Source organism: Taurulus bubalis (assembly GCF_910589615.1).
Source record: "Taurulus bubalis genome assembly, chromosome: 4".
Taxonomy (NCBI): Eukaryota; Metazoa; Chordata; class Actinopteri; order Perciformes; family Cottidae; genus Taurulus; species Taurulus bubalis.
Window position 1 is genome coordinate 25,612,211 of NC_136592.1, and position 20,370 is coordinate 25,632,580.

At 44.4% G+C, this 20,370-nt stretch overlaps 1 protein-coding gene across 1 annotated transcript in view; it reads left to right on the plus strand.

The window, feature by feature from the left end:
• Window positions 1-2,792: 2,792 nt before the first annotated feature.
• The window catches only part of neo1a (neogenin 1a), a gene marked incomplete at both ends in the record, with an annotated part of 146,129 nt that continues 128,551 nt past the window's right edge, over window positions 2,793-20,370 (plus strand). Inside the window, one exon of the mRNA XM_079217567.1 lies at window positions 2,793-2,883. Coding sequence (XP_079073693.1) covers window positions 2,793-2,883 — 91 coding nt within the window. The remainder of the gene's footprint in view (window positions 2,884-20,370) is intronic.

Genomic DNA, 20,370 nt, shown 5'->3' on the forward strand with positions numbered 1-20,370 from the left:
GGATATCACTCGTTTCCTAACAGGCCACCCTTCCCTTTGCCCTTCTCCCTAAAGCCTCGTCACAAGCTGAAGGAGAATACAGCACTTGTTTTCTTTGCCGTCACAATTCTGCTCCATTCCCAACAAATACAGGAGCTTCTTAAAAAAAAAAATAGGGTCTTTTTCACCTTGGTTGAACACTCTTTCCATCCCGTATCATAACAAACAGAGATATTTAATTCTTCCAGTCCTTCACCTCCTCTTGTCCCACACACACACACACACACACACATACACACATACACACACACACACACACACACACACACACACACACACACACACACACACACACACACACACACACAGGATTATTTTAAGCAACTGGATCTGAAACTTAAACAACTTAATCCTATCTTTTGATTTCCAGCCACTATGTGACGTCATCTTTAAAAGTCAAAATACAGATGTTGACCTCTGCGTGTGCTTCAGTTTCTGTGAGTTAAATTCTAAACAGGGACAAATTTGGCCATTATTTGAGCTGAGTATAAACTACTTATGAGGACAGCTGCAATGGGCATGGTGGAGCACTGCTTGCTCTGCTATGAATCACAGGATTAGGCTTTAAGAGACTGTGGCTCACCAGATTCACTGCTATTGAACTCACGACTACTGGATATACAGGACTCTTGTGGCATGAATTAAGATCATGTTTTACTGCTTTTCAGCTGAATCTCAGTCGATGTCCCCTTGAGGAGCATGACTCGATTGCGCTGGAGGGTAAAGCCACCTAAATTCAGTTTATCCACATTTTTATTTGCGAAAGATAGTCTGTCATCAACTTTTATGGCTCCGTTTTACAACATTCGCTATGCGGTATAAAACAACGTAAAAAGAAAATATGCCAGAAAGTAAATGAAGATCTTAACAGTTCAGGAGTGAAGTCTATAGTTCACTGCTTTTCTGATATAGATATATATATATATATATATATATATATATATATATATATATATATATATATATATATTGACAGACCATTTTGAGTCAGCACACCATCTAATTCATCACAGCTTTGATAGAGAAACAGGACAGACTTGAGGGTGGTGAGTTTGGTCTAAAATGGAAAGCCCATGGTTTCCAGGCAACTGTGTTAAAAATGTAAACCTTATTAAACATGGTCTCACCATCGGGGCGGAACTCTGCAGCAATAATCCTTTGGCATTAGCTTGACAAATTGTCATCACTAACCTGTAGCAAACAATGATCCTCTCACAGATCCAATAGAAATGGTAGACACACCTTGCAGGCCTCTGTCTCATTTGATTGTAGCAATATATATATATATATATATATATATATATATATATATATATATATATATATATATATAGAATTAATATTTCTTCACAGCTCAACTTTTCGACTAAATCATTTACTCCTCAAAGATAAATAGGCTCGCTATAAGCCAAATGCTTTGCTGTAGCTTTTTGGTTTTTCATGAGGAGATATGGTGCCACTTCCGGCCGCCATCTTTGCTTGGTTTAAGAAAAGAACAGTAAACAGTAAATTAGAGTGTAAATCCTATTTATTATCAAAAGTCAGATTATTTTTACCATTCCAATGTTTCGAGAATCTGGAAACCTCGTTCAAAAGAGGGGTAAGTGTTGCCAAACTACCTTTGAGGTTGTTTTTTTTAAAAGCTTTGTATGTTAATTTGACCTAACTTTAATCACCGGTGCAACATTTTCAAATGGAAAAAACTATTATGTTGCACATAGTGAGCCACATATAACAATGTCTAACATTTAACCTTAACAGGTTAAGATGAGTCAACAAAACTAGGCGGTGAGTAAACTCACAACAGATGAAAATAGCTTAGAAATGACGTCATGTTAGTTGTTCTCATTGGGGTTGGCGCTGTAATTAGTAACGCACCTGTGCCAAACAGTTAATTAAAGTTACTCAATGAAACATATCGAGTAGTTTAGCTTTTAATAAGACGGAGCACTTGTGGAAATACAACAGGTATGTTTTGGAACCTCAAGTTAGTATAAACTTGTTGATAATGCAGTCATTTTGCGCATTAACTTGAGCACACCTGCGGTGTGATTACATGAGGCGTTTTTTTTTCCTCTTGGATCGCGATCCCACACCATATTTTAGTTCTCGCCGTCGCACACAGGCGGCCAGGATCCAAACTTCCGTGAGACTCCACACCCTGTTTTCCGGGGAGCCGGTGAAGATCCAGCCCTTCAAACACGCTGCTCTCTTACGTCCCGTCCGTGGTGAGCAGAGAGCTGGCCGCAGCGGAGATTTCTCCTTCTGGTCGGGTCTTATCTTTTCTGTCCCCGACTGAGCTCCCCCCTTTTTTTTTTTTTTTTACTGTTTTCCAGCGCTTTGACGCACACCGGAGGAGTTAAGTCGAGCGCGTTGGTGCTCAGTCGCCCGCAACAATCTGTTCGTCCTTTGCGCGGCGCCTCCGTGGCAATGGATTGATTTCAGTGTTTTTTTTTTTTTTTTCTCTCTCTCTCTCTCCGACCTCTGCCTCGACCAAGTTGAGAAAACAGTCTCTCTAACCTGCGGCTCTCTCTCCCCACAGCTACATGTTTCATCCGGACAGTTTGAAAAGTACCTGGCTCCGGATGTTTCTGCACATTTTAGGACTTTGAACTTTTTTTCTTTTTTTTTTTCTTCTCTCCGCTTGTGCGTTTTGCAGGAGGTGGCCGGGGATTTTAAGGAATTTTTATTTATTTATTTGAAAGCTACTCCGGGGTTCCTGAAAGCCTGCAACGATTTATTTGTGAAAAGTGATGGCCGAGCGGGGAGCTCTGCCGCTCCTCTCTCTCCTCTGTCTCACCTTTCTCTCCACGGAGACCGCCGCGGCGAAGCATGTCGACAAAGGTAAAAAAAAAACGAATGCCCGTCTAACGCACTGCTGCTGGTTCTGCCCTGTGTCTGCTGCTTTGCGCCTCGAATGTATCCACTGGCATTGTATCACGAGTTTTTTTTAAAAAAAGGGAGAGAGGGGAAGGAAAAAAAAGGGCACACGGGAATGCAAGCTGTTGGCTCTGGAAGTCAGACATGGATCTAGGGAGCTAATTCTGCTGTGTTCGGGTCAGCAGCTACTCCTCCACCATTTACGCAACTTTAAAAGTACAGACACTCTATTTACTCCAGCAGCAGCCCGGTTTAAAGCAGAGAAGCAACACTCCCCGGTCCTTTTGTCTGCATGGAGGCTCATCGAGGCACAACTGCTCATAGGTGCCTCTGTCTTTCAGATGATTCGTAGACATGCGGCATGGAGTTGGTAGTTTCACACATTTTGTCTTTTGGGTTCTGCGCATTTTTGTATTTTGCAACAAAGAAATGGCATTTTTATTATTTTTGGTCAAATTGAGATCATCCATCTTACCTGTGTTGGACCAGCACTGTGGTGGTCATGGGAATGCTTAGGATGGCAGGAAGTTGCATTAAAAAATAGATACAAAAAAATAGTCATTAGTGCTCACTGTCGGGTAATAAGCCAGTATCATCAGTCCAGCAGACATCTCATTACCTGGGCGTCAATACATGCTTAGATGATGGATAAACAGACTCCAATTAATTTGCTTCTGTTAATTGTTTTGAAGTGAGGGTAACTGCAGTCGCTCTTATTCCAACTGGTGGTATTGTGTGGCGAGGATATTCCACTGCTGTGAAGTGGGATTTCTTCACATTGGAGGTATTGATTCGAGTCTGTTTTTAGCATAACTCACCCCAATTGGGTATAAGCACTCAAAGCGATGGGCAGTCACTGGGGAGCACAACTCCAACCCATATCACAAACCCCATCGTGACATCTTTATCATTTTAAGCTGTTGGATGCTATCAAACACAGCAGTATGTGGTCTGGAACATTGTAAATATAACTGACTCTTGTGCAACATGGCCCAGTTTTTTTTTCTTTCTTCTTCCCATCATTCTTTTGATATGCAAAATGGTTGTGCATGCATATGTGTTTTTAATAAAGAAAGAAAGAAAAAAGGCAGTCCATGTGCCTTTGAAACAGAATGAATGTGCATAGAAGACGGGCCCGGAGTGACAGGCCTGTGCTAGCTGTTGGGCTCTCTTGCGTGTGGAGCCTGATGAAAGACCCTCTCCTGCATGAAAAGCACTCTGCAGTGGTGGAAGGGGAGATAGAGAGAGAGAGGAAGGAGAAGGAAAAAAAAAAAGCCCCTCCTTGGCTTTGCTGGAGATCAGTACAAAAGGGAAAGATGGGGGTAGGGTGAAACAGGCCGACTGTCTGGAAAGTAATAAAACCAGGAGATTAAGGGGACCTGGGAGTTCCTTTGGGAGCTTTGATTGATTCCAGAGAATTGGACTGGGACCCACAGGCAGAGAGTCTCAAATTACTAATTGTGGGGTCCCCTTCTCTGAAAAGATCTGTTTATTCAAAACACATTTCTTTGAGGTCCTGGCTGTGGCCAGAACCTATCTCTCTCAAAGTTGGCATAGTTGCAGCCATAAGAGTTTCAGTCTCACTTGTTTTTGTGGGGGTGGCATGTATAATAGATAGTCTCACTTTTTTGTTTTACTTTGAAATAACTTGTTAAACTTAAGCAGCACTGCTTCCATTTGTACTTTTTCAAGTTAACTTTAAAGAAGGAAAAAAAAAATGGCTTCAAAAAAGTTTTGTGTTTTGTAGATAAGTCCCTGATAGAGGAGTGTAAAATCCATTTAGGCTCTATCTTATCTCTGTAATTCTGCTGGGAGGGAATAGTGGGCTGATTGTCTCCCAGCGGACAATGCAAATAACTTGCAGCAATGTGTAAACATTTGCCAACCCTCTCTGCTCTTACAGACCACTCGCCAGGGTGTCATCCTCACAGACCACCTCCGATGTGAGACTTAATAAACAACTGTTTTCTTTGGCGCATTTAAGGTCTTCTCTGTGGACTCTGCTGCTAAGAAAATAATTCACCACCTTTTGTGTTGTCTGGGGGGGTGGGGGAGAAAGCCCCGGTGGTCCTAAATCCCAGTTTGTGGGGGAAAAGAAGTCGGAAGGATTAACGTTTAGATCTCCACTCATCCTGAATTCCAAGAATGTCGGTCATGGCCTTCGTTTCCCAGTGGGATCTGTATGCAAAGTGTACTAAAAGGTTTCTCCTCTCGTCATTTGCACAAATATATCTTTACAACTTAATCGCCGGCTCCAAATAGATGCGTCTGCTCCACACGTCCCCATCGTCTCGTGGTGAGTTGAGAGGGGGTGTCGTGCAGAGTCACCTGTTGTGTCTGCCAAATAGAGTCTGCTGCTGTTCTGATCATCTATTTATGAGCTCCAGTCGCCCATAAAGTCCTAATGACCTCCATCCACCGAGCAACCCTGTCTCCTAAAAATTACGTTCCCCCAGAACTAATACGCATTCCCAATTACGTTTGATCAGAAACGTATCTCCTCCCTGATTATGTTTGTGTTTGACGTATTACACATAAGTTGATTATACGCGTATAGGTTGATTAAACACGTATGTTGATTATACACGTATTTTTGTTTTTATGTTTGTGTTTGACGTATTACAAATACGTTTATCGTGTGTTTGTGTTATTGTGTTCTTGCTTTATTTAAGCATATTTTAATTTTTAAACTCTTTGGAGAAAAGAGGGGTGAGGCCAGTGACAGCCGGCCAGCCGGGCGCCGGCCGCACCGGGAGCCCGAGAGTCGGTCGCACTGGGAGGCGAGCACCGGGGGGACCAGCTGCACCGGGAGGCTCGGGGCTCGGTGTTCAGACGCTTGGCGTCGCCGTCAGGCCGTCGGTAACAGCCTCCTTCGCTCCGGTCTTCTGAGTCGGGTTGTTTGTGAATGCAGCCCAAAGTGTGTGATAAACTCCATCTAGTGCAGTAAACCACTGCGATCATCAGCAGACACTCGGATCTCTATGGCCACATCATGTGCAGAATCTGACGTGAAAAATATTCAAACGGGTGGAAGGAGTCACGGGACCCAACATCCGGTTTTCAAAATACTAACTGATATGAATGTGTTCAGAACATTTCTGACCACATTTACTGTAACAGTACGTTGTGTTTGATTTATTACAACATTTATGTAAGACCAGTACAGTAAATATGTTTGGATGTGGTCAGAAATGTTCTGAACACATTCATATCAGTTAGTATTTTGAAAACCGGATGTTGGGTCCCGTGACTCCTTCCGCCCGTTTGAATATTTTTCACGTCAGATTCTGCACATGATGTGACCACAGAGATCCGAGTGTCTGCTGATGATCGCAGTGGTTTACTGCACTAGATGGAGTTCATCACACACTTTGGGCTGCATTCACAAACAACCCGACTCAGAAGACCGGCGCCGGCGCGAAGGAGGCTGTTACCGCCGGCCTGACGGCGACGCCAAGCGTCTGAACACCGAGCCGCGAGCCTCCCGGTGCGGCTGGTCCCCCCGGTGCTCGCCTCCCGGTGCGACCGACTCTTGGGCTCCCGGTGCGGCCGGCGCCCGGCCCGGGCTGGCCGGCTGTCACTGGCCTCACCCCGCCCCTCTTTTCTTTTTTCTCCAAAGAGTTTAAAAATTAAAATATGCTTAAATAAAGCAAGAACACAATAACACAAACACACGATAATAAACGTATTTGTAATACGTCAAACACAAACATAAAAACAAAAATACGTGTTTAATCAACCTATACGTGTATAGTCAACCTATACGTCAAACATAATCAGGGAGGAGATACGTTTCTGATCAAACGTAATTGGGAATGCGTATTAGTTCTGGGGGAACGTCATTTTTAGGAGACAGGGTTGCATCGAGAGATGGATAATTGCACACTTGGCCAAGTGTTTGATTCCTATGTTTCACTCATGAAACCCCCCATCAGAAGCTACTGGTCTGCTATGGACAATGACGTGGGGACTCTAGTGTGTTGCGGTGCCGTGTCCTTGTGTTAGAGGTGGCGTGCTGACGTCAGCAGTTTGGGATCACGGTTGAAAATAACAACTCGTCTGCGGAGGTGAAAGTGGCGGCAACTATTGAAATAATTTGCCCTAGCTGTCGCGGCAGTTTATCACGTGTAATTGGCAGGCGGAAAGGTGGATCAATATCCTCTCAATATGTCATCACACCTGTTGTTGCATCTCTTTGATGAGGGGGGGGGGGTCTGTAATCATCCGCTTTCAGCTGACTCTTGTGTCAAAATATTAGGGCTTTTGTTTCATCCAACTGGGCTCTCCACTTTGTTGATTTGCTCGTATATTGCTGTTATTTAAATTGGGATGTCATTAAAAAGTATACTTCGGTACCAAGTCAATGCTAAAATTCTGAAAGTGTAGCGGTCCTAGTTTTTCTGCAGTACTGCAGGTACCATAGGAGGGAGTGGGGCTCATGACTAAAGGGGTCCTGATATGTTAATCCTGCTAACATGTGAGCTCCCTAGCTTCTGTGATATTCCATCTTCTGTCCTCAATCCTTTCCGGATCAGTGTGTCTTACTTAATACTAATAAGTGTGACATTTTCAGAGATGGTAATGGTACTTTGAAAATCTCGTACCGTTACCACCTTAATTGTTGTAACTAATCGAGGTTGAAATCGACTCATAACGTAAGCATTGCTGCTCGGCTAAACAGCGGATGCTAACAACGGAGCTACCTGTTAATACTGACACGGACAGCTAATGCATAGCGATTCCATTGAGTTACATTATGACGCATTCAAGCTCCATTCGCCGAAATTAAATTATCATGTTAACTTATGATGTGTTCAAATGTAATCTTAAATGTAAATCTGAAATGTAGTTTTTGGCTAGAAACTTGTGGCAAATCGTCAGGAATGAGGGGATTATGTGTGAGCAGGATTCATGCGTACGTTGTGCAAACAACGCACACGGTTTGATCCCCGCCAACATATCAAACCATCACGCGGCAGCTGCTTGTCTGGAGGTGCAACGCTTGTACACCAGATTGAATCAACATTAATTCTCTCTCCGCACTCCATAAATTTTAATCCAGTATTTCTCCGTATGTTTATTGATTGCTGTTGTGCACGTGGGTTTAAAACTGTTTCTCTAACTGGCAATGTCGCCACTCCCCCTGTGTATTTCAGACATGGGCTGGCTGCTTGTGATAGTGTTGGGAAGTGCTGTTTTTTAAATTGAGAGAAGCCAAGGGTCATGGTCTAAAACCCAGAGAGCATCACGGACAAGTCCGCTTCTGCTGCCTTCTGTCGAAGAAGAAATAGCATCAGAGTTGTTTCTGTGAAACGTGCTTGAAGTCCTTCCTGTCTCTCCAACCAAGCCTGTCTACCAGCTGCTGATTCTGGGACACGTTCTGAGGCCTCTGAAGTGTCACCCACATTCAGTTTATCTTATTTGATTTTGCAAAAATGTCCCATATTTCCATACATTGTGATACAATAATTACACTATCCATTTTATTTGTATTGCGCTTTATATAAAGAGAATTGTGAATTCTAATTTCAAAGGTAATGCCCAGCCTTACAGGTACGTCTGTCCTATAAACGTTCCTCTGTGTTCATGCTCTCTGGGGTTGTTGTACGACAGGTGGCGTGTGGTGAATGTGCTGACATCGGCGTAAAACGCACAGAAAACTATTTGGGAATGTTGGAAACAAATTCCTCTGCCGTTCAAACATTGGCTTGACCCAAAATGCCCAATTCACTAGCAAGGCTAGTTTAATGTTAAAGTTCCACCTTCACAGCAGCAGCTCCTGGTCCACCAATTCTACCAGGACATTGTGTCTGTGCTGGCAGAGAATAAAGGTGCTTTTTTCTTCTATTTATATATATATATATATTTATATACAAATACCTTACAACTTCTGCTAATCAATTTCCTAGTGGAGCTCTGCTCCCTGGATGCAGGGGGAAAAAACCCTTTGAATGTGTTGCAAATGGGCTATGGGTGTTGTCCCGAGCCATCCGTTTCTCTTTGTACTTTGAAAGCCGGTCTATTTGGCGTTTTATGATTGGTCTGTCCACAAATATCGGCTCACATCAAGTGCGCTCCTCTTAAAAGCCGAACTTCTTTCAGCCTCGGAGGTGTCCCTGCTGTGACAGACGCAGCACCTTTCCAGTCTGGCTGCGTCTTCTTTGTGTCTGCCGGCCCTTTCATGTCAAAACAGAAGCAAAAAAAAAAAAAACATTTTGAAAAATAAGTTAAATAGTACAGAAGCTATAAAGCTGTCCACACTGCCCGGTGTGCTGAGTCCTTTGAGACTTTACGGGAACCTGAGGGATGTTACTTCAACAATATTGTTATCTTTTGCTGGAGACATGGCTGCAGACATGTTTGCCTCACGGATCCTTTCGGGTTCTCTTTTTTTTTTTTTTTTTTTTTCTGTGCTGCTGTTCAGGCTGCCCTGTTCTGCTGTGATTGAATGATGCTCAGGCCTAATGACCACTGAGAGCAGGGTCTTTTCAGTTTCCATGGAGCTGACTCACATTAGTAGCAGTGCGAGCAAAGCATACAAAGAAGACGTTGAACTTGTGTCTATATATGTCAGCGGTCTATGTCTAGTTTGCTTTTTTATTTTGCTGCTTTATGCTTCAGCAATAAGGCGACCTCTGCAGTCCCGCAGCTACACAAACACACCGTTGTGTTTGGGCACGGTTTTGGATTTGAGGCAGTTATAGACTTTGTCTTGGACATCTTTTTTTACAATCTTAAAAGCATCTGATCAGGCGAGAAGCTGCACTGATAAAAATCTTATCAAATGCTCCCACTGCTTTGCCTTTCCAAGGAAACATCTCTGCACACATTCCTTCAACTCTGCGTAGTTTCATACTGCAGCGGGGATGTATGTTAAACTAATAACCATTTATGATGTGCACATTCTAGCGCCACTGTTTACTGAAGCCTCTAGCAGAGCAGCGCACAAGATGGCCCAAAAAGACTCCTCGGTGACGGCGGTATGAGTAGAAAGTAGGAGTCTTCCAGCCCGTCACTGTAATATTTATGTTCTGCAAGACTGCAATCGCAGCTGGCCGTGTTCTTCGGGACAGCGTGGCGGTGTCCGGTCTTTTACTGCATACGGACAAACTGCAGCAGTCAAGCTCCCGCGTTGCAGTGCACGTCCTTTTCCAACTGCAGCATGATAGCAGCAAATGGCAGCGAGTGTATTGATGTTGGATTGAAGTAGTGTACTGCAAGCAAGGAAGCATTTTACCCCCTCCGGCCTGGCATTTCAAGCAAAACCTCGAGGCGATGGGCTCTGTGGTGTTTCCAAAGGGATCGTTACGTTATGCAAGGGAAGCGGCCCTGGGAGGACTTTTTGCCTCGAAATTTCCTCCAAACTTTTGCTATTTTGGTTCTGCCGAGCTCCTGTCGCGGTGTCTCCTGTCGGTAGTGGCAGCTGCATCGGATTATGACACATGCAAGCTGTGCTTGTCAGATGAGCCCGGACTAATGAGTGCAAGGCTCTGTTATACACTGAACTGCTTTTACAGCCTGGGGGGGCATATTACAGACTTTTCCTATTAGAATACAATTGAGCCTTTTTGTTTTTACTTCTGACTTACATTTCTAACCACTTGTTAGACAAGGCTGGGTTTGTTGTGTGTTTTTGTTTTCATTAACGTTAGAGTTCTTGGTCTGGTTGAAATCTTTTAAAATCAAATCGTGATATTCTAGCGCAGACGTAAAGCATGTTTTTGTTTACGGTGTGAAAAATTATGTTTCCGTATTGACAAAGGTTTTCTACCGACGGCATTATCTCCCGATGGCATCTCATAACAGTTCCATAAACCTGTAAGAATGACAAACGACTGTCATTTTGAGACTATTGTTTAGAGACTTCAGAGAAGGAAACATAAAGACGAAAATCATTCAACACTTTAAGTGTAATGACTCAAACAGGAAGCAGGAGCACTTTAGAAAGACAAATGTGTGGCTCAGGCTTTATATTACAAGTCTAAACAAAACACATAGTTGACCTTACTTTTTCCGATAATGCATTTAGATTTTTGCAGCTCTTTACCCTCAAGAACTTCTAAAATAATCAGCGCAATGTGTATTTTCTCTATCAGGTGGCTGGATGCATTCCTGGCAGCTGCCCGTGACGTAAATCAAGAGAGACTTGTATTCTTCTCGGAAGACTAATAATTAATAACCTTCATTTGGTACCTGCTGTAGTTCAAACATCCTGCAGCTCTCGGGCAAGAATTCCTTCTCTGCCGTTTTCTTGGAGGACGTCCAGGGTGTGATGAACTAACACGATTCTTCTCTGCGGCGCAGTTTCATGGTGCAGAGCAGCTGTTAAGTAGCTCGTGCTTCAAAGATAATGCGCGCAAACAAGAATCAATGCAACTTTTTCCAATATAATGATTTTTGTGCATTCGAATTGTACATTACTTGACTCTTGGTATTCCCACAGCTTGTTTTTTTTATGGATCCCGTGGCCTTCAGATCTGTGATGGAACCATTTCATGTGTTTGTTGTTTCTAACTTCAGATATTTTCCTCATCATATTATTGGCGTTGGGTTTCCCTGTGTGTGAGAGAGATCTTACGCTCGCTCATAAAGTATCAGTCACCCACAAACACATAGAGCCTCTCAGCCGGCGTCGGGTCAAAGGGACTTTTCATGTGCCGAGGGCGTGGGGGCCGGCGGCCACAGAGAGAGGATTGTGAGCGCGGCCCAGTGGAGCTGGCTGCCATCATCTTGTGCCTGGCCTGTGGCTCTTGGCCGCTTTGGACATGGTGGGATGTGTGTATGTTTGGGTGGGTGTTTGTATAGGCGTATGCCACCCATCTGGGGATGAACAGCTGTTTTATCAACAAGGTTCAGAGAGTTTCCCCGACTTGACATCGCTTTCCAGCATTTTGGGAAAAAAATAAAAAAGTGCCCCCCCCCCAATAAGCGGTGGGGGGGGGAGGGATGCATTTAATTGCCCCACCGCTTTTATTATTACAGGCAAAAATGTCATTGTAAAGATCTTTATTTAGCTAAAGACAAAATTATAACTTTCCATATAGATGTGAATTGCAAAGAGCTCTGTATTTGTGTGGTGTGGTTGTCAAAAAAATAAATAAATGTGCTCGGGAAAAGATTTTATAAGATTCACGTAAATCAAAACCTGATGTTTTCCATTGCACAATATGGACATGTGCACTTGTAAGGCCTAGATGGCGCACATAACCCAATTCCATACCAGTGCTCAACTCTACCCAAGATTACTAATTTAATTCAAGTTTCTATAGTGGAAAACCATAGAAACCACTTTAACTTTCAGCACATAGTGTGTTTTAGGCTTCAGTGAGAATAGGTGTCATATTTTTTTTTTTTTGGTCCCACTCCGTACTTTTCCATGGCGCTCTCAGCACGCGGCGCGCAGCAGCGTTCTGGATTGTTGGGTTTAAACAGTTTGGAGTTAAGTCCCAGTCTCGTATACATCAACAAGCGTCCCAGTTCCTCTTGGAGCCTCTCCAGTCAACCGCCCAGGTTTTCTGTTGATCTCACCTGCTGCTATGGTGACCCCCACCTCCCCACTGGAAAAAAAAAATAAAAAATCTCCCACTATTAGCCGATGTTCCTGCTGCTAAATCCGAGCTGAAGCGAGTCTTTGAAAAGTTGAGCATTAGATAGAGGCTCCTTTGTGCCGTCGGGAGCTCCCCATCGGCGTGGGGCTCCACTCACTGCAGTGACTTCTGACCATGTTATTGGAGCCAGTTCCCTCCTCAACTCTGAGCTCATCTGAAACTAACAGAGGTCAAGAGAGCCAGCAGAAATGGAGAAATTACTGCTGTAAGCCCTTTTAATACACTGCCATGATGTAATGGAATTGGCCGTCTCTTTTGATTCTGCTTTCCTGGCCCTTCACAGCCGAATAAATGTGTCCCTCAGCAGCACTTACTTGAAAGGTGATGGCTTTTTTCTTTTTTTAAATGTAAATATTACACGGCTTTAGAAAATGCTAATGGCTCCTTGAAATTTGATTTACGGTGGCGTTGAATACATTTTCCTGTTGATGAAAATGGCACTGGCTTCTTTTGTATTACAATATCAGAAACGAGAGCTTCTGGGTGGCTCTCCTTTGCTTGTGATTTGTGTGCACCAATCTTTTTTGACGCGAGGTGACAAGCGACTATAGTAACACACTCGCTTCCCTCAGTTATGAGTTATGTGGATTCTGGCCCTCGGCTTTTTGGGAAAACATGATAATCTCGACTTGCGTCTGTTTTATGGAGTCTAAAAGACGAGAGTTGGCTGCGATATGAAACTTAAGATGGTGAGAAACAAGTCGGGTCACTGACAGGCTTACACAATGCAGAGGGAGATTGCACAATTGGCACATTATGTCTCAGAGCATCTCTCATATTTGCCCCACTGATGGCTGCAAGTGTGGAGAATAATTGCGTTCACTTTCTTTGGCACCGTGCCAAAATTACTCATGGAGTAGAGCTAACTTTCAGTCGCACAGAACCCGAGACTCACATCTGGGACGACCAAGTCTCTCGAGCTGTGTCTAAATACAGACGCGACCTTCCTCTGTCTGATACGGATTTGGAAGAGGAGGAGGAGGATGAGCAGGTGAAAGCAGGGCCGTAAGCTCCTAGAGGTGAGGATTTTATTATAATTTTGTATCCAGCTTGAAGTGTACACAAAGGGCAGTGATGGAAAGCAGCTGCATGAATTCCCTCTGATTCCTTAACCATTGTCCCCTGAACCTTGACTCCACTCACCCCCCTCCCCCTCCTTCTCAGCCTCTCTGACAGGTCACTCAGTCACAGCACCAGCATGGATGCAGAATGGATGGCGGCCAGCAGGGAGCACCTGCAGAGGGATAGCAGGCAGGCAGCATTCCTTCACAGGACCTCGAGACACAGATGTCATACGAGACACGAGGGACGTGTTTGGAGTGGGGGATGGGGTGGGTGGGCCAATGGCAGGGGTTTTGGCATGGTGGGGCAGTAATGGGGTGGGATAGCAGGCCAGCTGCTGCCAACAGATTTTTAATGAGGTGTCCCATCAAGAACACAGGGAGATGAACATTAATGACTACAGCTAAACTTGTCTGCTCATTTATTCCCTCCGTTTCCATCACGCCGGGATGAGGTGCAGGACATGTTTGGGCACACAGTAATTGGGTTTTTCTTCCAGGCCTGATCTTTTTTTTTAAGCGTGGCTTTCCTTTTTATGTAAATAGGGCTGCAGCTAGCGCAACAAATATTTTCATTATTGCTTTATCTATAATTTTTTGATTGAATTAATCAGAATTTCCCAGAGCCCAAGACCCAATCAAAGGCTAAAGATATTCAATTGAATATGATTATACATTATAACAAATAAAATCAGCAAATCGTCACATTTGAGAAGCTAGAACCAGTACATGTTGGTTTTGCATTTGCTTTTCTCCCCTTGAGAAATTGACTCGAATAATTAATCAATTATCGGAATTGTTGTTGGGGGAAGGTAAAGACCTTGAGAGGGTTGACACTGACAGGTGGTGCATGGTTGTTTTAATCAGATTGTGTGGATGCAGATAAATAAATAAATGCATACGTTGGCTTGATGAGGGAATTAACAGCCAGTATAATGATCATGTGTATGCAGCATGATCCCGATTCAGCAGAAATATTCTTTTCCTCAATGAAATGTGACACTTGTGCTCCTCAAACATGAGCTTTTCAACACTAACAGCAGCAGTGGAGGTATGTTATAACCATAGGTAGAACCATTGAGAACGTGAATATGTATGTTTCTCTCATGAAGGACGGTGAGCTCTTCAATAACCTTTTTTTCCCCACCCTGCAACAAACGGTCCAAGTGCTCAAATTACCAGTTTGGGAAAAAGCTAAAATGCTCTTTCTGCTATCGTACTTCATTTACCTGAAGGGCCTAAACTAGTGCATAAGCATATCATTTAAGCTCTCAGGACACCTGCTGAACAAATTCACTCAAAGAACACACCCACAGACACACACGGAGCTAGATCCTCAAAATATGTCCTGCAGTCTGTTTGTGCCAGATGCCGTATAATATCGTAGTGAAGTGTAGCAAGTCTAAATGAAAATTCACCCAACATTATCTAATTAAGCAGGTGTGAAAGCAGCTTAATTCAAGTCGGGTTTTGGCACTCCTCGTCGGTCCGTGTTCAGCATGAAGCAACGGTTCATTCAGCCGAAAGACGTGCATACTTTCATTAAGCTGGGGTTGCGCACTCCTCAAAAGAAGATGTCAGAAGTGGTCTTGAGTTTATAAAGGGCGGTGGTTTTATTAGCCCCGGCCGGCTCTTGGGGTGCTTTTTGTTGCAGAGTGACGGGGGACTTAATAATGAAGCTCTCTAACCCAATGAGCCCCGAATCAGTGGAGCCCCGCTTCCCCTTCTTTGTCCCTCTCCCAATCCCCCCACAGTGCCACTGCATTCCCAGCCTGGCGGGGCAGTGTCTCTGGGCCAGAGCCATGTCACGCACCCCTTCTGGCCCCGAGCGACCGTGGTTGTGTGTGTGTGTGTGGTGGAGGGGGGGGGGGGCGGGGTCAGGGGTTCAAGTGCTTCCCGTGGGGGCGATGCACGGGATGCCTAGCGACGCTGCGGCTCGGCCCCCGCACCGGCTACGTCGGTAATTAATTTCTAATGAGAAATAAATTGGCTGACCCCGCAATAGCTAGCCTCTTGGCTCTGGTTTGTGATTACGGCCCCTTTTTTTTTTATTTCACCCGTCTCCCACGCAGACTTCAAAGAAGAGCCGAGGATAGCCCCTCCTGGCTCAACGCCGATAGTGAAGCGCTCAGAACATTCCTCGCGTGCTAGACAGGGGCTGAGTGTGGATTTTATGGGCTGTGTTTCTGCTAGTCGCACACATACCTGTGGCTCCTGTGTATGCGGCGAAAGGTTAACTGTGTTAACCCTTTCTCATATTTTACATGAGAAATACAGCTGGTGGTCCTGAAGATGGACGGGCTTATCTCCCTTGATAGAGATCCTGTATTTCCCTTTTTCTTAAAGACGTTTTATACAAATTCAAAAGGTTGTTTTGTTCCATCATGTGCTTGTGAGTCTCCTCTGATTTTACCATTTAAAATGTACTGAAAGGAATACTTTTATGTCGTCTTACCTTGAGTTTGATGATTTGAAATAATTACATTTCTGGGCTTTTAATATTGAGATGATCACTTTGATGTGTTTAGCGTAGCTTCTCTCAGAGGCTAGAAAGTAAGAGGGGAAAGTCTAGTCCGGCCCAAAAGCCAGCAGCAACTGTTATTTGCCAGCGCAAAGTTTATTTTTAGCACGAACACTAGCACATCAGAGTCTGCTGGATTTCGTGCCAGCTTTTGCACCAAAATGTGCAAAAGCTGGCACGGAGTGACTTCTGGGCCCAGTTGAGCTAACTGCTCTTTTCATATTCAATATTTTGATTTTGCACACGCACACATCCTGTGAATACAACAAGAGCTGTACTGCACTTTTTGATATAGCTGGCTTGCTTGTAGTCGGTGTTAAGCGAGGTTAAACACTCCACAGGGCTTTCTCTTTGAATGGTAGGATCACTTTTTTTTTTTTTTAATTTTTTTTTTTTTAAACTAACTTTTCCAAAGCTACTTAAAGCACAGTATCTGCTTTTTTTTTTTTTTTTTTTTTTTTTGGTTCAATGCGGCAGCAGTCCGTATCAATAAGATTTCCTGAGGGGAAACAATTGTGTGAAATGCAGGAAGCCGGGGACTCATGTCTCTCCCTGCTGAGTAAATAGTGTCTGGGCCTCTCCCCATTTCATCCACTTTTGTATGAGCCCAGCACTTGTAGCAATAATGGCAGGAAATGAACTGTGCTCACACAGGAGCGTGCAGGATGCTCATTGTGCTCCTAATTGACCAAACTAGGTTGGTTAAAAAGCAGACTTCTCTCATTGTTAGTTTTAAAATAGCTCAAAGGTAGCCTTCAGTAGATGTGGTCCGAAAACAATCTGCTAATGAGGCATAATATAAAATGTTTTGGGCTGTGTCGTCTGCGTCTTAACTGACCCAGATTGTGTGAAATTGGAACTCACAGTTTGAATCCAACACTGCTTAATGCCGGCGCTGGAAAAAAGAACAAAAAAGTTGCTACATGAGGAAAAACAAAAGTCACCCATTGTCGTTGCACCGTAGGCGCTTTGTAAATCGATTCGCAGTCCTCGCCGTCAACTCTTCGCTAACCTCACCCGGCTGCAACATCCTCATTTTTCTCTGCGGAATGCCGGCGTGACTCATCGACAGACGGCGTTACTTAAGTCATCACCTGAGAAGCCCTGCAGGGGAAAGTTGTTTTGCCCTTGAGTGAGAGAGCATAAGCGTGTCTGAGCTGACCTGCATTCAGAGAAGATTGGTAATGTTGTTGGGATTTAGATTACGACGACCAATCCTACAATGCATGAGGCAAAATTCAATTGTGTTTGTGTGCGGCAGTGTTGCCCACTTTCTCTCCATTAGCTTTGTTTTTCTTCCATGAGCATCTGCTAAACTTTAATGTAATATGTGCCAATTATACACCAAGAATCCAATGAACCAGTTTCCAGATTGCCATTCTGGTTTAATTGTTGGGATCAGTGGTTATCTGGCCCACATTTTGTGCTTAGTGTAATTTGATATTTGGTTTACCCCCAAGCAGGTTAGCGTTGAGGATTTTCCCAGATTAATTCCAGGGGTCCAATCTGAGCGGTCTGACCACTCTCCGTGTATCATCCCAAATGTCTGCTTTACCTGGGATTTACTAGCATATGAAAAGGAAATGAGATCAGAGGTGGCGATAAATCCTGCGGCTAAGCCTCCGTCAGAAAATGAGATGCACACATGGCATTGTCAGCCACCAGCCGCTCATGTCCTCATTTCCGATAAATTGATTTTGGGCGCTCGTGCGACGGGAGGTGCGGGTAGTCCTTCACAGCGGAGCTTTGTCAACTAACGGCAACGTCAGTTACGCGATGCTAATGTCACATGATGCATCTTCGCAGGGACTTGTTTGCATTGTGGCATGTGAAGAAGTCTGCTCCTGTGAGGCCATCTTCCCTTTTTTTTTTTTTTTTGCTGGCGTCCATTTAGCCTGCGGGGACGTGTGCGCCTTCAGAGGCTTTGCACCACACTGTCCCCAGACCGTTAGGGTCCCCGTGTCCCAGCAGATTCACCAGCAACTAATTTAGGGGTTGTTAAGTGATTTAGCATCTGCTTTTTTTTATGGGACCCCAGTGAGCCACAACATGCCCCCCCGCCCCCCTGTACCCGTCACTGTCTGTGCCTGTGGCTTCGAGGCTCGCTCTTGAATTTCAATTGGCCCCTGGATGCATTGTTGTTTTATTTGCGGGGGGAGGGGTGGGTTGGATAGGGTGTTAGAAGTTACTGGTTGTGTGCGCGTGTCAATCAAATATTCAGTGTGACCAATGGGCAGCTCATTGGAGGCTAGTGCGCCGTGTTCTCAGGGGGCACTCGGCTTTAACTGCTGCCCGCGAGGCGAACCCTGCCCTCGATTCTTCACACATCATCCTCCCTCCCCTCGTCATCCTCCTCACAACGAGAACACAGGCAGTACAATCAATAATCGCCTCACCCGCCTTCTCCCCCCGCCCCCCGGACTCCTCCTCTGGTCAGCCGCTCCCTGCTTTCCATTTATCAACCGTGCGTTTGATGTTGGCTTCATCATTCTCTGTCAACCCCCCAACACCTCGATGTGTGTAATTGCATTAGATTTGTCACGGTGGTGCAGTTATTTGGCCCCGCCCCAGCTGGTATCGGGCCAGAGGGCTTCTTTCCATGTACCTGCAACACCAGACATTAGTTTTAAGTATCTTTACTGTTTAATTTATTTCTGTTTGGTGTTGCACGGTTGTGGTTCCCCAGTACCCTAAGGTACATTGTGTCTTTTTTTATTATTAAAGACTGTTTTCCTTTTTTCTGATTTCTATTGTTCCCGCCACCCTTCTCTTCTCACCAGGCAGTGAGGCTTAATGTTGAGCTTATATTAAAAATCAAACCCCACATCAGGCCTGTTGTAAAGGATGAGGGGGAAAACTAATCCGACGCATGAACATGCTCTCGGACAGCGAAGACGCATCCTTGACACACAAAATGTATTGGACTTTTTTTTTTTTTTAAAGCAGTTTATTTTTTTAAGAATATGCTCAGTGTGAAAATATTGGACAATACACGTTTGTTATCGTAAAAACCTGCCACCAGCTGTTTTTGTTCTGTTTTGTTGTGTGAAAGGGGAGTTGAAATGTTAAAATGTATATCTTGTCAATAATAAACCGGAGATTTATTCGCACACTGGAATCAAAGCTTTATGGGAAACATTACCAATGAAGCTCAAATCCCATCTTATTGTACTCTCCTTTTGTATCATCAAATCCCATCAACTAACGAGCGCCAATTTCCTCTTGTGGGGCTCTTTTGTGCAACCTGTTGTGTTGAGGATAATCTCTAGCAAATACATCTCGTATTTTGAGGAAAGCGGTGGGAGGATGCTCTGGGAGAGAAGCAGGAAGATGGTGTGCAGAGGAGAACGGGGAACGAGAGCGACTTAAGAGGCGCAATGAGAGAATCTGTCGTTGTCGATTACACACGCGCTGCAACCTTGGCGGCCACATTAGATCTCTTTCTCCGTACACCAAACTACCATTAATAATGGATACAGCTCTCTAGCTCCTTTTGCCTCCCCCCACAGCATTGCCCCTGAAGGCGTCTACCCCTTCCCTCCCCCCGGTCCTCCTCCTCCCTACCTCCATCCTGCCCCGGCCTCCCCTCCCCCCCACCACCGTTTCAGCTGTGCGACTGCGAGCCAGGAGCCGTGGCAGGTGTGCATACATCATTGTGGCGCTGGCCGCACACACACACACCCTGCAGCACCCAAACAGTCATCATCCAACAGACACATCCACCTGCCCGAAAACAGAACATTGTTGAATATTTGAGTGTGTTTGGCTTCCCTTTTTTTTTTTTTTTTTTTTTTTTTTTTTTTTTTTTTTGTTGCAGCCGCCGGTATTATCAGGGTTTTCGATGAGGACATTAGCTTGTTTTGTTTCTCGTGACAGAAACCTGCAGACAATGACAAATGAATGACAAATAAAAACGGCAGAGTTATTGAGAATGAAGGGGAGTGCATACAGGCTATTGTTGACGCATCTGCACGCACAGTGGGAAAAGGCTCGTTTTATTAATATTATCTTGATTGTCACTTCAGTATTGCATCTGCCATTTGTTACGCGATAACGCTCCCTAAGCACCAGTTTCTCAAGCTTAACCCTTTTTTTATGTTCTGCTTCTCTCAGACTACAGTGTGTGTTACGCAATACGCTGCATCTATAGTTCATGTTCTTTTTAATCTTTATCTAAGTGCCAAGGAATCGACACAAAAGCGGTGGAAAGTGCACAGTAGATTTAGTCGCCAGTCAAGTCAACTGGATTATTCGTCCTGTC